Genomic DNA, 14,500 nt, shown 5'->3' with positions numbered 1-14,500 from the left:
GTCATGAGGAGAAGGAAATGATTCTGAGACATACTGTATAACTTCATTTCCAAAAGGGATACAATATTTGAAAATATTATTACCTTCTATAGTTCTGCAAACAATAGATTTTCATTGAATATATTATTAAATTAAGACTATTTATTCAGGAAATCTAACTGAATTAAATGCCAGATTTGTGATTTATCCAGGCAGTCTCTGAGAAATGACAAAATTGAACAGAAAGGGGTGGGGGGAAGCCATGTAAATAGCATTCACAATGTAACTTGTAAATGGAAATCTTAACTACTTGAAAAGTAAACCTTTCTCGATGGAAAAAATAATCATTTTAACAACATTCTCCTCTCTGGAAAACTAGCGCTAAATGTCCCTAGAAAGCAAAGGAATATATTCTTTGAGTCCTCTGAGCTCTCTTTGACCATTTTGGACTGCAATTGTGAACTAGCAGTTGCATGGTTTGTTACCCTGCATGGGTGTCAAACTCGCTGTGTCATGTCGCCATCATGTAACTCTTTTCCCCTCTGTGGAGCTGAGGTGGGCATGGCCTGCATGTGATGCATCCAGCCTGTGGGCCACCAGTTTGACACCCCTGTATGAGGTAGGAAACTGTAAAATAAGCTTAATTAATTTGGGTAAAGGAAAAAAAGGAAAAGAAAAACAACCCCAATATGGATACAATGTCTCCTCACCGACTTTGCATCTTCAGTTTGACTACAGCACTCCCCCACTCCAAATTATAACTACAGATAGTCCTCGATTTATAACAGTTCATTTAGTGACTGTTCAAAGTTACAGCGGCACTGAAAAAAGTGACTTAGAACCATTTTTCACATTAAGACCGTTGTAACACCCCTCTGGTTATGTGTTTTACATTGGGATGCTTGACAGCTGGTTTATATTTATGACAGTTGCAATGTCCTGGAGTCATGTCAATGTCCTGGGGTCATCTTTTATGACTTTCTGACAAGCAAAGTCAATGGGGAAGCCAGATTCACTTAACAACTGCAGTATTCATTTAACAAATGTGGCAACAAAACAATAAAATGGGATAAACTCAGTTAACAAATTTCTCACTTAGCAACATAAATCCTGGGCTCATTTGTGATCATAAGTTGAGGACTACCTGAATATGTTCCTTGCCATGGAAATGTTCTTAGGATTCCATAAAGAATAAATTGAGTCAGCTTGGAAGAATACAACACACTTCTGTGATTAATACATTTCAAAACTGCTAGCCTATTTATTTAGGTGGTGGTGGTGTTGATGAAATTAACTGCAAAACTATTTCCTTTGCCCTGTTTTTTCCCAACGCTAAGCCATTTTTTCCCTTAGTTAATGTAATATCTTAAATAGAAACCTAAATCAGAAGTGAAGCACTTCAGGATGCCTAGACGTAACAATAAACTGGATTGACTGGTTATGCCTCCTATCTTGTTAAAGAAGCCAAATTCCCTTCCTGAAATGGATTGTTTTCAAAGCAGTAAAGGAATCCAGTCCATCTGGATGTAGTTCTGAATTACTAATCTACATATAGCAAGCCTAATCCTGTAACACATGAAGCATCTCCTGCTGACTGCCAGTACCACATTGGAACAATTATTAAACAACTAACAGTATAATAATCCTCTAGCAGCCTGAAAATATTATCCAAGACCCCAGTTCTTCAGCCCCCATTTAAACAAGGTAAACAACTTTTTGGTACTGTAATTCTGAGATAGGTTCCCATAAAATGGCTACAATTTTAACAAACCACTTTCTTTAAAAGGTAGCTTGTCCTTTAAATTGAACTGTCTGATGACGCTATTAACATGTCCAGATAAGTCTTCTTGTCAACAACCATAAGAAGTTGCCACTGTTTCTTCTGGGTATATCCATGCAAGGACTAAGTAGGACTGATGCTGTTTAATTTTCAAATCCAGATGAGATTGACTGGCTACTGCTTTTTTTTTTTCTTTCTAAACTGAATGTTTTTCTGCGGCTGCTTTTAAACTCTCATTGCCCCAGAATGCTCCCTACCAGCTAATCTCAGCCTGTTTGTTTTTCTGGGGAGGTGATATTTCTAAACAAAGGTCTGGACTGCAGCCATGGCCATTTATACATCCTAAGACTCCTATGGCGCCTCTGTGGGATCTAGAGACATTCTTGGAAGTAAAGATAATAGTAGAGGCTATCATGTTGCTTTGAAGCATGCCAATTTCATCAGTATTTAATTTTAAACAATTACAATATGGTGGTTTTAACAAATTTTTACTTTAAATATTTTCTATTAAGACGATCAGTGGCTACATACCATAGATGCCCAAAGTATTAAAGTAGTTTTCTCTTTGCAATTCAATGGCAACAAACTAGATATATTAATTCCTTTCAAACATTTCCTATATATGTAATATATAAGTAAACTGGCTTATTTGCATTTAAAATTAATATTTTGCAGTTTGCAAATAAAAAATTGTCACTTCTGATTTTAATTAACCACAATCTCAGCTCTGGAAATTATGCACACTTCAAAATCCATGATTTCACATGGATTTCTCTGATACTGTTACTATCACTGAGCATGCCAACCTGATAGATGTTACCTTTACTTAAAATTAAAAGACTAGCCAAGTGCACAGAAGAAATAGAAGGGCAAACATCAGCTCAAAATGTATTAAGGCTTGTTTCTTTTTATTCACAGCTTGTGCTAAACCATTTAGCATGATTTGCAAATCAAATTTTTAGATAGGTCAATAGGCTTTTCAAATCAACTATGTACGTAGGTGTACATATGTAAACCTGCAATTAAAGTACATGTTGCCTCTGAGTTGTCAATATCATTAATATTTGGAATTGGGTCCTGCTTACTTTAGACAACATTTCTAGTTTGGATGGATTCAGATATTCTGATCTGGTAGTTTTTCAAAAACACTTGCTTGTGGAAAACAGCCAGACCACTCCCAGAATAATTGGATCAGCATGGTCTGGAAGAACAAAATATTCTAGAATTACTCGTAATATTGCCTCTCTAGAATGGATCCTTTTGCACCTATGTATTGATTACTACACCTGAATACATTCATCTTCTAAACAGAAAGTATCACTCTGCCACTATCATAAATCACAAAGCTAGAAGGGGGGGCGGGGGCAAGGCCTAGGCTAATTTTATGTTGCATAAAATACCTGTACTTCCCTGAACTCAGTTAAGGAGATTTGATTGTCTTTGAGATTTGATTGTACAAAGTGAGTCAGACCTCAAATTATATATTTAGGTTTCAAGAAATATAGAGCATTACAACTCCTTGACATCATCTGGATGATTAGTTCAAGGAATTTACTTTTGCCATATTGAACTCTGTACTACTCTTTTTTTGTTGATCTAGCATACAAATAATATGTATTATTAATATAGTCAATAATGTTATTTTAATATAGTAAAATACAATTTACTGACTTTCATAAATTTGCCAAATTCATTTTATCAGAGATTAGAGATTTTGAATTATTTGGAGCCAGACAACTTATAGACTAGTCCTCAACATATGATCATTTGTTCAGAGAACAATGGTTACAACTGGTCCTTGAAGTTCTGGTTATACCAACACCCCATGGTCATGTGATCACAATATGGGCACTTTGCAACTGGTTCACACTTTTCTTGCAGCGCCCTGTGATCACATGTTCACTACTTGCTTTTTAAATTGTAATTTTAATAAATATTATAACAACAATAAAAACTAATACAATAAAGAAGAAGAATGAGTAAAAGGTACAAAAAAGGGAAAAAAAGAAAAAGAAAAAAGTAGGAATATAGTAAAAAAAATAAATATATAAAGTAATAACTTCCCACCTTTATCACAAATATAAACAATTTTAGTAACATATCACCTCCTCTTAAAATATAACAAAATGATTTCTTCTTCCTATATCCCTTTATATAAATAAATCTAAAACACATCATCATAGTAGAAAGATTCTAGAATATTCTCTCCTATACACATGGCATCTCATACAGTGTATGGTGAATTTCATTTAAATGCTTTATTTAAGACATCCAAAATTATACATTTTTCTATAACTATAGTTACTCTTTTGACTTCAGTTCAATTAACTATTTGACTAAAAGGAAATGTAAGGTCCCAAAATACACTTGAGTCACCAGAATGCCAAAAAGAGAGACTCAAGACGAGGCTTGCAAAAAAAAACCAACAGATTTTATTTATGGCCAAAAACAAAATACTGGGTGGAACTATATCCAGAACATACAGATACAATGCATGCGAGGAAATAGCCACACCTTGGGGAAGGTATGGCGTCCTTTTATACCCTCAGAGACATCAGCTTAGTACCCAATTCTGGCCTCCTAATTTAGGTTTGTGTATTCCTTGTTGCCCTGCAAGGGGGAATAGAAACTTCCCAATTAGTCATCTTGAGCATTTCTTTGTTTATTCAATTGGCCACTTTGGCCCCCTGGCCCTGGAAAGCAGGAGTTTATCCAGATCAAACATAAATTAGGGCTGAGGTGTAAATTATCCCTTGGAGATACGTACCATGCTCTTAGATGGCACAAGAAAAAACAGGGAGAAGATTGATATGGGTTCAGGTCAAATGGCAGGGACATATGTTTGACAAATACCAGATACATTACAGAGGCCTAATAACAGAATATGTTTGTTACAGGAGACACAAATATAAAGGCATGATATATGTGATACAAATACAAAGACATATATGTATTACAGGAACCTAATGGTTACAGAATCTAGTATACCAGTATATCATATTCTAGTATTATTTATTATATCCTTATTATTGTTTCCCTTCAAATTGAAATGAAAAAACAAACTACAATCTAACATTTTATTTCTTGACATGATTTATGGTAGGATTTCAGTATCACTAGTTTTTATGAAAGATCAGTTTCTTTACCAAACCTATTATAAAGTAAGAATTCTAATAATCTATTAGAAATAACTGTTATTCAGCCAATCGTCTTTCCCAAACACATCTTTTAATGTACAATCTGTATACTTTGTTATAGAAATTTTTAATAGATTAACCAGGCAACATTACCATCTTTTTATCAACAATTTTATTTCCATTGTTTCTCTCCCATACCCTGGGTACCCTAACAAGGAAACCTGTTTATACAGAATATACTGAAATGGAAATAACTTAATGTGAGGATTTCTCATAGCATGATATTCTCACAGATTTGAGTTAAGAGGGCTTGATGTCAGACATAGTTTTCATCTTGTTCCTTCCCACGTATGTAAGAAGTTGTAAACTAATGTATGAATATTTTTTATATTTGTGCATTGGAATGACAAGCTACCAAAATATAATGTTGTAATCAGCTCCATCATGCCTAACTGTTACCAACTAACAAGCTCCTTATGATCTACCAACAAAAACAAATCACTGCTTTGTAGGAAAAATTATTAATCTCCGACAGTTACCTTCTTGGCTTTTGTTATAAAAGGCTAAATGATGATAATGATAATTTAATAATGGCTTCTTTTATTGGTCAAAAACCTTGGAACAACAATATTTTGATATTCGTATAGATAATGGTACAAAATAAATGGATATGGCTACTTTAAGAAGAGTGATAAGAAAGCAACAATCAGTTGGCTATAGCAGCTAGTATTCAAGAAATCTATAGTTTGTCTCAAATACGATGATCCTCTTTGTTATATAGTGGATGGGATGTTAAGAGTTTTACAAACCACAAAAATGAAATATAAATCACAAAGTTGATTGTTTTTATGTATATAGAGTAAGTGAAATTAAGCTTGCGCACTAAGACTGCAGTTTGGTACCCCTTATCTAGAACAAATTTGATGCATTTTAAATTATGCTGAGGTCATTCTAAATAGAAGGACAAGGTTTTTATAATGCAGTGAAAAAAATTTGAAAATCCCCTTTACAGATGGAAGAATAAGCATTTATCTTATTTCTCTTTCCCCCCCATCATCTATAGAGTTGCCACTCCTTTTGGTGGTTTTGAAAAAGCATCAAAACTTATCAAGTACAAAGTTCCAGATTTTAATTTTCTGCTGCTAAATGATCCACGATTTATGCTCCTTGCTAACCCACTTTCTACCAGAAGATCATTCAACAGGACTCCTAAAGGTTGGATCACTGAGAATATTCCCATTATGATAACTATACAGCCTACAGAGGTCAATGGTGTTCCAGAAACAGATGATTTGTGAAAAGTAAGTGCATCACACATCAGATTCAGCCTGGCAGTGTTTTAATCTTTTAATACTCTCTACATCTGTTCCAACATCCTATTTTACGTTATACTGAAATGTAATATGATCTGATGATGCAGTTGTATTCTGAGATTAACTAATATTGCTATTGATTGCTAATACAAATAAAACTATGTGGCCAATGCATTCTCATTCAGCCTTTATATTCTACATATTAAATATAACGATTGATTCTCACTGGTCAATTTTTATATTAAGATATCAGATAATGATCAAAATTTCAGTGATATTACAAATGTATCTATCAATTTTAGTTTGTAGACTTGCTACTGAGATATAGTGGCAAATGTTTAGGCACTCTTGGTTAATGAAATCCTAACTGATCCAATCTGTACATGATATAAAATTAAACATGACATCATTTTGTGAATCTGAATGCATACTTACTATTTATGTGCAGATTTGAACTGACCAAAATAAAGAGTATATACACTTTTGTTAAGTAAGTATGCCACTAGCAATCTAGTAAAAAAAAATCCTTTCTGGAAACAATAGAATTTTTGCATATTGTATTTTCTAGAACATCATAATGAAATTGCAATTTAATAGAAGTCTTTCAGTTACAGGTTGTCCTTGACTTATGACCATTTCTTCTGCAGCTATTGGAAATTACAATGGAGCTGAACAAAGGGACTTACAACTCCTATCTAGTTATGTCTACTGAAGTGCCCCACCCTGCGGTCATGTGAAAAAGAATTGAATGCTCTCCCCACCCACACTCCTGGTCCTCTTAGGCTTTGGGTCTGCTTCCCACCTTGCTGGATTCCCATAGGCCTTGGGTCCACTTCTGACTCTGCTTGGTCCTACACGCTCCTCTCCACCCTCATAATGACTCAGTTTCTTACCTTTTCTAAGATCTCCTGGAGGGAGCAGTCGATCTGCCATGTGCCCTTCCTATATGGAAGCCACATTGCATCATCTGGACAGCAGATGCCATCTGGAGAATGGCTACAATGAAGTGTGGCCATTCGGAAATGGTGCCCACTTCCAGAATGGCACATGAGGTCCCAGTGTTGTATAGGGGGGCTGATGGGCAATCGTGTTTGGGAAGGAGGGCTAGCTTTTTCCATATCAGTCTCCCTCTGCAGTCCCCAAGGCCTGTGGGTCTCAGCAGAGTGGGAAGCAGAGCACAAGGTGCCGCAGAAGTGTGGGAGGCCTTGGGAGGTGGGAGCAGGGCAGGCCATGTGTGAACTGGGAAGGTGCTGCAATGTAGGCCTGGAACTGCACTAGGACTCCCCCACTGAGGACCCCATGGTTCATTTGAGCCAGAATGGTTGTTTAACAACCACAATGGTGAGAGCAGGGCCTGAGATTGTTAAGTGAGGCAATCATGTGGGCACCTTGGTTAATAACTGTCACGATTCATGACTGTAATGGGCAGGCTCATTATGGTCATAATTTAAGGACTATCTGTATTAAACTGATTTTAAGTAGGTGTCTATATTTATGCACCTAATTTCAATTCTGAAAGTATATGTAAGACATGATGTCATGTATTGTTTAATAAGTTTTCAAATGTTATGATCACATGTTGCATGACTCTTGTGAATTTATGCACAGAGCTATATTTGCAGTTGTTCATGGCAGGGACCCATTATGTCTTGTATGGCTGTAGATTCACACAAGAAATATCCATTTGTTTATTTATAGGCAATCTCCTTCAAGAAACTAACCCCACTACAAAATGCATCAAATGTAAGATAGATGGAATTAAGCAAATTTTTCACAACCAGCTTTGCTCTGTTTTATTCATTTATCCACACAAATTAGTCACAAGGCTTTAATATGATAGAGATCATGTATTATAGTATATTGCAAATACTATTTTAAATGTATTTCTGGCATGAGCTTTGTTTCATAATCTGCTTATCTAAAGGCAATCTCCTTCTTGAACCTACCCACATTACAAACGTGCCCTGAGAATCTCCTTTTAATGTCAAGTCTCTTGGACAACACCTTCATCTCATCCCCAGTCCATTGAGGCAAGCTTGAATCAACCTTAGATGTACTGGTATTAAAATATTGTTTTCTTCCTTATTCTGATACTATCAAAGGATAGCCTCAAGGCATATACATCTATTAACTTTACATTATCTTGGAAGAAAGTCAGGTGACTTGCAGTGATTTGCAGAGGAGCAAGATAGATGTCAACAACCTAGGTGGAGAATGTCGTGCTGTGGCAGTTTTCTCCCAAATAAAGGATAGGTGGATAGTATTCAACAGCAGTGGGAAAAGGTTCCAAGGCAGACATCATGTGATACTAATGTAGGAAACAGAGCATGTCAAATGAGAACACTTTTAAAGGGAAAGAATATAACTGCTATATATTGGCCATATTTTAATATCTATGCTGTAAAACATGCAATCAACATAATAAAAAATTAAACTTAATCTACGAAGTAAAACTTCTCTGATTAGTCCTGAGAAATGCAGCAGGCTTCATTAAAAAAGTTTTTCATTTGGGGAATGAAAACATATCACACAGTGGGAAGAGAGAAACAGAATACTCAAGTTAGAACAACTTCCCCAATATCCATATATTCAATGGGAAGCTGCCCTACGGCTGCCTACTTTTGGCTCATTGTCATCTCATAACACCTGATTGCTGGGGCATCAACAGAGCTGCTCTACTGGTTTCCATCAATTCTTTTGATCCTTCTGTAGAGAACAAGTCACTCTGTTCCTTGTAGATCAAGCTATACAAGGTCTTTCAAATTTCTGTTTCCTTTTTGCTAACATAGTATTTCATATAAATCACTTTTTTTGTCTAGCACTTTGTCAGATATTCAGCCCTAAAGAAGTATTTTTGAGATTTTGAAGATTTCTTTTCCCACTCCACAAACACTCCATCTTGTTGGTTTGTTAAACTGTCAGTTATATGTTCAACACATTATTATGCTTTTTCAGCAAACCAGTGTGACTCTAGAAATAGATTTGTAGAATAAGCCATAATTGACTGGAATACATAGAACATTAGGCCACAAGTCCTTGATTACAAACCAATATGACTACAATTATACTTTGCACTAAGCCACAATCAAGTTTAATGTTATTGGCTTAGTGCAACATATGAATTCAGTTACAGGACACAGTGGGTGGGGAAGGGTGATTTCCAAGCAGCTTTTAAATGAGACTCACTTTGTAAAATACTGAAGATACAATTATGTGCATATTCATTAGACAGTAATTCTAATACAATATGTTCTAGCAGACTTACCCAAAATTCTTTATAAAAGATACCCTTAAATATATTATTTTTGCGGATGATAGATAGAAAATTTGAATATAAAACTGAAATTTAATAAACATTTTATGAGAAGGCAAGATATGTTTGATAATGAAGCCAAGTGATGAAAAAGTTAAATAAACTTTAAAAGTGTGATAAAATGACTAGAACACTATTTAAAAAATTATTTTCAATCTTGAATGCTTAATGTAATTTATATAGACAATCCAAATGCTTACCTCAGAATGAATCCTATTGATCTCAATGAGTGGAAACCTCATTGTTAAAGTTCACATGTCTATTTTTTTCAGACATATGTTCTGAAAATTGAAATATGTGTAATGAAAGGATCTTACTTTAATGAAAAGAGCCTCCTACATGACTGCAGAACAAATTGATGAGATATTTCCTATAACAAAATATTATATGTTCTGCATAATAACTAATAATACTTTTCAAAAGCATCTCTATATAATCTTCAATAGGTGGATAAAGAAGGCAGCTTCTTTATTTTGCTGTGTTTATAAAATGTTGTTCAATAATATTACCTGCAGTGTTGTACATTGAATAAATTTTCCATTGTATTATTTATAATTTCAATAATCGCATGCACATTTGTGCTTATGTCCCTCTTATTTCTATGTAATTATTTCTTCTACACATCTTTGGTGTTTGGTTATGAAAATATTTTCCCATTCCGCACATAAATTTATTTCATTCAAAGTTGCTAAAACTAAAGTCAGATATTGGAATTGACAAAAAGTTATGAGTATTCCTCCAAAATAATAAGTATTTCAAACTATGATATAAATATTTCCAGACTTTTCTTTATAAAAAATGCTTTTAAAATCTCAAATTGTATATAAACAGAAAGTTCATTTGATTGAATAGGAGACCTCTCTCTGCAGAAGATATTTTGAGATTCATTCTAAAACTAGCCATGACTAGATCACCTCCAGTGTGACATCCCCATTATAAATAAGAATGTTGTGCTATTTCTACATTAGACAATTGACTGAAATTGCCATGATTTGTTCCTTCACTATAAAGCTATATAAAATACCATACAATGGTAAATACCAAACTCTTAAGACCTTCCTATTCCAGCAAGCTGGCCTGGCCTAACCTTTTTCCCCTTTTCTTTTAAATTGAAAATTTTAAATCTGTTTTTAAATTATTGGGATGTTTTAAATTTGTCTCAGGCTAAATTGTTTAATCTGGTTTTATTTCTGCTTTTAAATTTTGTATTTATGTATTTTATTTTGTGCCTGTTCACCGCCCTGAGTCCTTTAGGAGTAGGGCGGTATATAAATCTAATAAAACAAACAAACAAACAATGCTATATAAAATACTATACAGACATATACACAGAGAAAGACACACTTAATCTTCTGTCATTTTAAATACGAAGGATATATAGCAGGAATTAAAAAAGAACACTATTCAGTATTCATCTATTATAATTTGTAATGGTTATCATTTATGTTCCAATATATTAACGTTTTGAATGTTTTAGTATGATCTCTCTCTCTCTCTTTAGATAGATAGATAGATAGATAGATAGATAGATAGATAGATAGATAGATAGAGAGAGTTATCATATTTTTCGGAGTATAAGACACATCTTTTCCCCCCCAAAAAGAGGGTGAAAAATCTGGGTGCGTTTTATACTCTGAATGTAGCTCCACCCAGCCTCTGAAATGTGTTAGATATCAAGTACAGTTCAAATGAGCCAATCAGGAATTAGTCCTGAGAGCGGGAAATTAGAAGGCACGTCAGTGGTTGCAGCCGGGGACAGCCCCTTCCTATATAAAGGGTTGTCCGGGGTTTGAATTGCCATTGCTGTTTCTACAGTTAAATAAAAGAGTTACAGTTACATTGTTTCGAGTCTTCCTTCAATCGCCCACGATTTAACATTGGCGACGAAGGTGGGATCTGAAGGAACAGGACTGCACATCAATCTCCAAGCAATCATCAGCCACCCATCCGATCCACCGAAACACCGGTCAGATCATCGGCTATCGTGATGTCTGCAATCACACCGCCCGCTCCATTCAACCCAACCGGGGAAGATTGGGAAGCTTACATGGAGCGATTCTATATGTTCATGGAGGCGAACGATCTGCTGAGCTTATCAGAGCAGAGGAAGAGGGCCCTTTTCCTCACCCATTGCGGCCCGGCAGTTTTTAAAATGGCAAAAGCGCTTGCCGCCCCAGCCGATCTGAAGACCATGACCTGGACAACGTTGCAAGAAATACTCAAGGCACACTACGCACCGCAAGCATCATCCCTGGTAAGAAGGCATGAGTTTTATCGGAGGGACCAAAGAGAGGGAGAGACAATCAGTGCGTTCGTGGCGACCTTGCGGGAAATAGCTGCTGCATGCGATTTCCTGAAACTAGAAGAGGCCATGAGGGACCGTCTAGTACTGGGACTGAGGGACCTCACGTTACAGAGTAGGTTGCTGGCCCGGCCTCAAATTACATTCAAGGAGGCCTTGGAAGAAGCATCCGCAACCGAAGCTTCCCAGAAATCGGCGGCGGCTATGAAGAAAATGAAAAGCGGGCCGCCCGTAAAGGAGGAGGCGGCCGTGCACTATGAAAGAGTGGAATCGGGTTCGGAGGAAGAGGACGAGGAGGATGAAGTCCATCACCTCCGAGCCGATCGCAAGGAGAGACAACAGGGGAAGAGAGAGGCCTGGTGCTCGGGATGCGAAGGGAACCACCCGAGAGCCGAATGCAGATTTCGGGACGCTATCTGCCAAAGATGCGAAAAGAAAGGGCACATAGCGAGGGTCTGCAGGGCATCCCAGCCAGCCTCAAGGAAGACCAGACCCCCCCGATCGCCAACAAACAACAGAAAATTCCAGACAAGTGGGAAGAGACAACCGTTTGGGCGAGGACAAAGAAACGATGACCATCGGGCGGATCGAGGCGAGACCCATCAAACCATCGTGATCGGCCATGCCAGCGCGGGAAGGGCAAATAAGATGGCGGCAACAGTCTTGATCGAGGGGAGACCCTGCAGAATGCAGGTGGACTCGGGATCCAGCCTATCGATGGTATCCTGGAGAACAATCAAGAAGCTCCTGCCACACATCACAGCCCGCGACCTCAAACGACAGCGCCTCACCCTCATCGACTACCAAGGGAACCGAATTCCTGTGGTAGGCATTGGCAAGTTCAACGTAGCCTACAAGACATTCAAAGCCACGCTACCCCTCACGATTGTGGACAGAGACCGGCCCAGCCTGCTGGGCATGGAGTGGTTCGAGCCATTGGGGCTAGCCATCACCGGCGTCGATCACATCGGAAATGACACCTGGGAGGAGGACCTGATGAGGGAGTTCGCAGAGGTCTTTAACAACGAACTAGGCAAGTACAAAGGGTCCCCAATCTCATTCAATTTAGACCCCCAGGTAGCCCCAATCCGAATCAAACCCCGGAGAGTCCCTTTTGCGCTACGGCCAAAAATAGACGAACAATTAGATAAACTGGTCGCGCAGGGAGTGTTAGAGCCAATAGACCACGCGAGATGGGAAACCCCCATCGTGACACCGATTAAACCGGACGGGTCAGTACGCTTGTGCGGAGACTATAAAAGTACATTAAATAAGGCGCTCCAACAAAGCGCATACCCTGTACCAGTAGTCCAACACCTCTTGCATTCCTTGGGGAGGGGAAGAATCTTCGCAAAATTGGATTTAGCACAAGCATACCAGCAGCTGCCCGTAGATGAAGCCACCGCGGAAGCACAAACCATCGTTACACACAGGGGCGCATTCAAATGTAAGAGACTGCAATTTGGGGTGAGTGTAGCGCCCGGGCTTTTCCAAAGCCTGATGGAACGACTCCTACAGGGAATCGAGGGAGTCGTCCCATATTTCGACGATGTATTAATATCAGCAAGGGACACGACTCAATTGAAGCAGCGACTCAGGGAGGTGCTGACAAGGTTCCAGAAAGTGGGACTCAAAGTTAAAAGGGACAAGTGCCAACTAGCAGAGACTCAGGTCGAGTTCCTGGGATACTTGATAGATAAGCCGGGAATTAGACCCACCCCCGGGAAGCTGAGAGCGATCAAGGAAGCACCCCCCCCAAAAAAATAAAACCGAACTGCAGGCATTTTTGGGGTTGCTTAACTTTTATAATATCTTCCTACCGCAGAAAGCTACCACTGCTGAACCACTCCACCGGCTACTGGACAGGAAGGCAGAATGGAAATGGGGGGAGCGAGAGAGGAAAGCGTTCGAAGACATAAAGAACCTTTTAACGTCAGACAGAGTTTTAGTGCAATACAGCGGGACATTACCCATAAGACTAACTTGCGATGCATCCCCCTTCGGCATCGGAGCTGTATTGAGCCACAAGATGCCTAACGGAACAGAGGCCCCCATTGCATTTTTCTCCCGGACTTTGTCAAAACCCGAACGGAACTATAGCCAATTGGACAAAGAGGCGTTAGCCGCAGTAGCCGGAATAAAAAGGTTCCATGAGTATCTCTACGGTCGGAGTTTTGAACTAATAACCGACCACAAGCCATTGTTAGGCATCATAGCAGGGGACAAACCAACACCCCCCGTTTTGTCGCCCAGAATGCTAAGATGGGTGGTGTTTCTGGTGGCCTACAACTACACACTGCTCCACCACCCGGGAAAATCAATCGACCATGCAGACGCCCTCAGCAGGTGCCCACTTCCAGAAACGGGGGAGGATCCAGCGCCAGCGATGACCACGCTGCTAATCGAGACGATGGAGGAAGCCCGAATTTCTGCAACCGACATCGCGAGGGCCACCGCAAAGGACAAAATACTGGCGCGAATTTTAAATTGGATCTGGAAGGGGTGGCCGGAGGAAAAAGACATAAGCACAGAGTTCCTGCCATACAAACGGAGGCAAAATGAACTGTCAGGACTAAGGGGGTGCGTGTTGTGGGGGGATAGAGTCATTGTTCCAAACACACTAAGACAACAGACACTCAGATTACTCCACGACGGGCACCCGGGGATCGTGAGGAT

At 38.5% G+C, this 14,500-nt stretch overlaps 1 protein-coding gene and 1 long non-coding RNA gene across 3 annotated transcripts in view; one reads left to right on the top strand and one right to left on the bottom strand.

Moving 5' to 3' along the window:
* The window catches only part of MYOZ2 (myozenin 2), a 31,556-nt gene extending 22,908 nt beyond the window's left edge, over positions 1-8,648 (top strand). Inside the window, exons 6-7 of one of the 2 annotated variants that reach the window (XM_034401521.3) lie at positions 5,960-6,197; positions 7,908-8,648. In XM_034401521.3, coding sequence (XP_034257412.1) covers positions 5,960-6,194 — 235 coding nt within the window. In that variant the 3' untranslated portion in view covers positions 6,195-6,197; positions 7,908-8,648. Of the gene's footprint in view, positions 1-5,959; positions 6,390-7,907 lie in introns of those variants that run through there. The other variant, XM_034401520.3, reaches the window with a different exon arrangement.
* LOC117654688 (uncharacterized) overlaps positions 1-14,500 on the bottom strand; it is a 33,558-nt gene that overhangs the window by 13,101 nt on the left and 5,957 nt on the right. The window lies entirely within an intron of this gene.

The sequence above is a fragment of the Pantherophis guttatus genome, chromosome 8 (genome assembly GCF_059756535.1).
Source record: "Pantherophis guttatus breed Tessera chromosome 8, ASM5975653v1, whole genome shotgun sequence".
Classification (NCBI taxonomy): domain Eukaryota; kingdom Metazoa; phylum Chordata; class Lepidosauria; order Squamata; family Colubridae; genus Pantherophis; species Pantherophis guttatus.
Note: the sequence above shows the minus strand (reverse complement) of the source record. Positions and strands in the feature narration are given on the sequence as shown.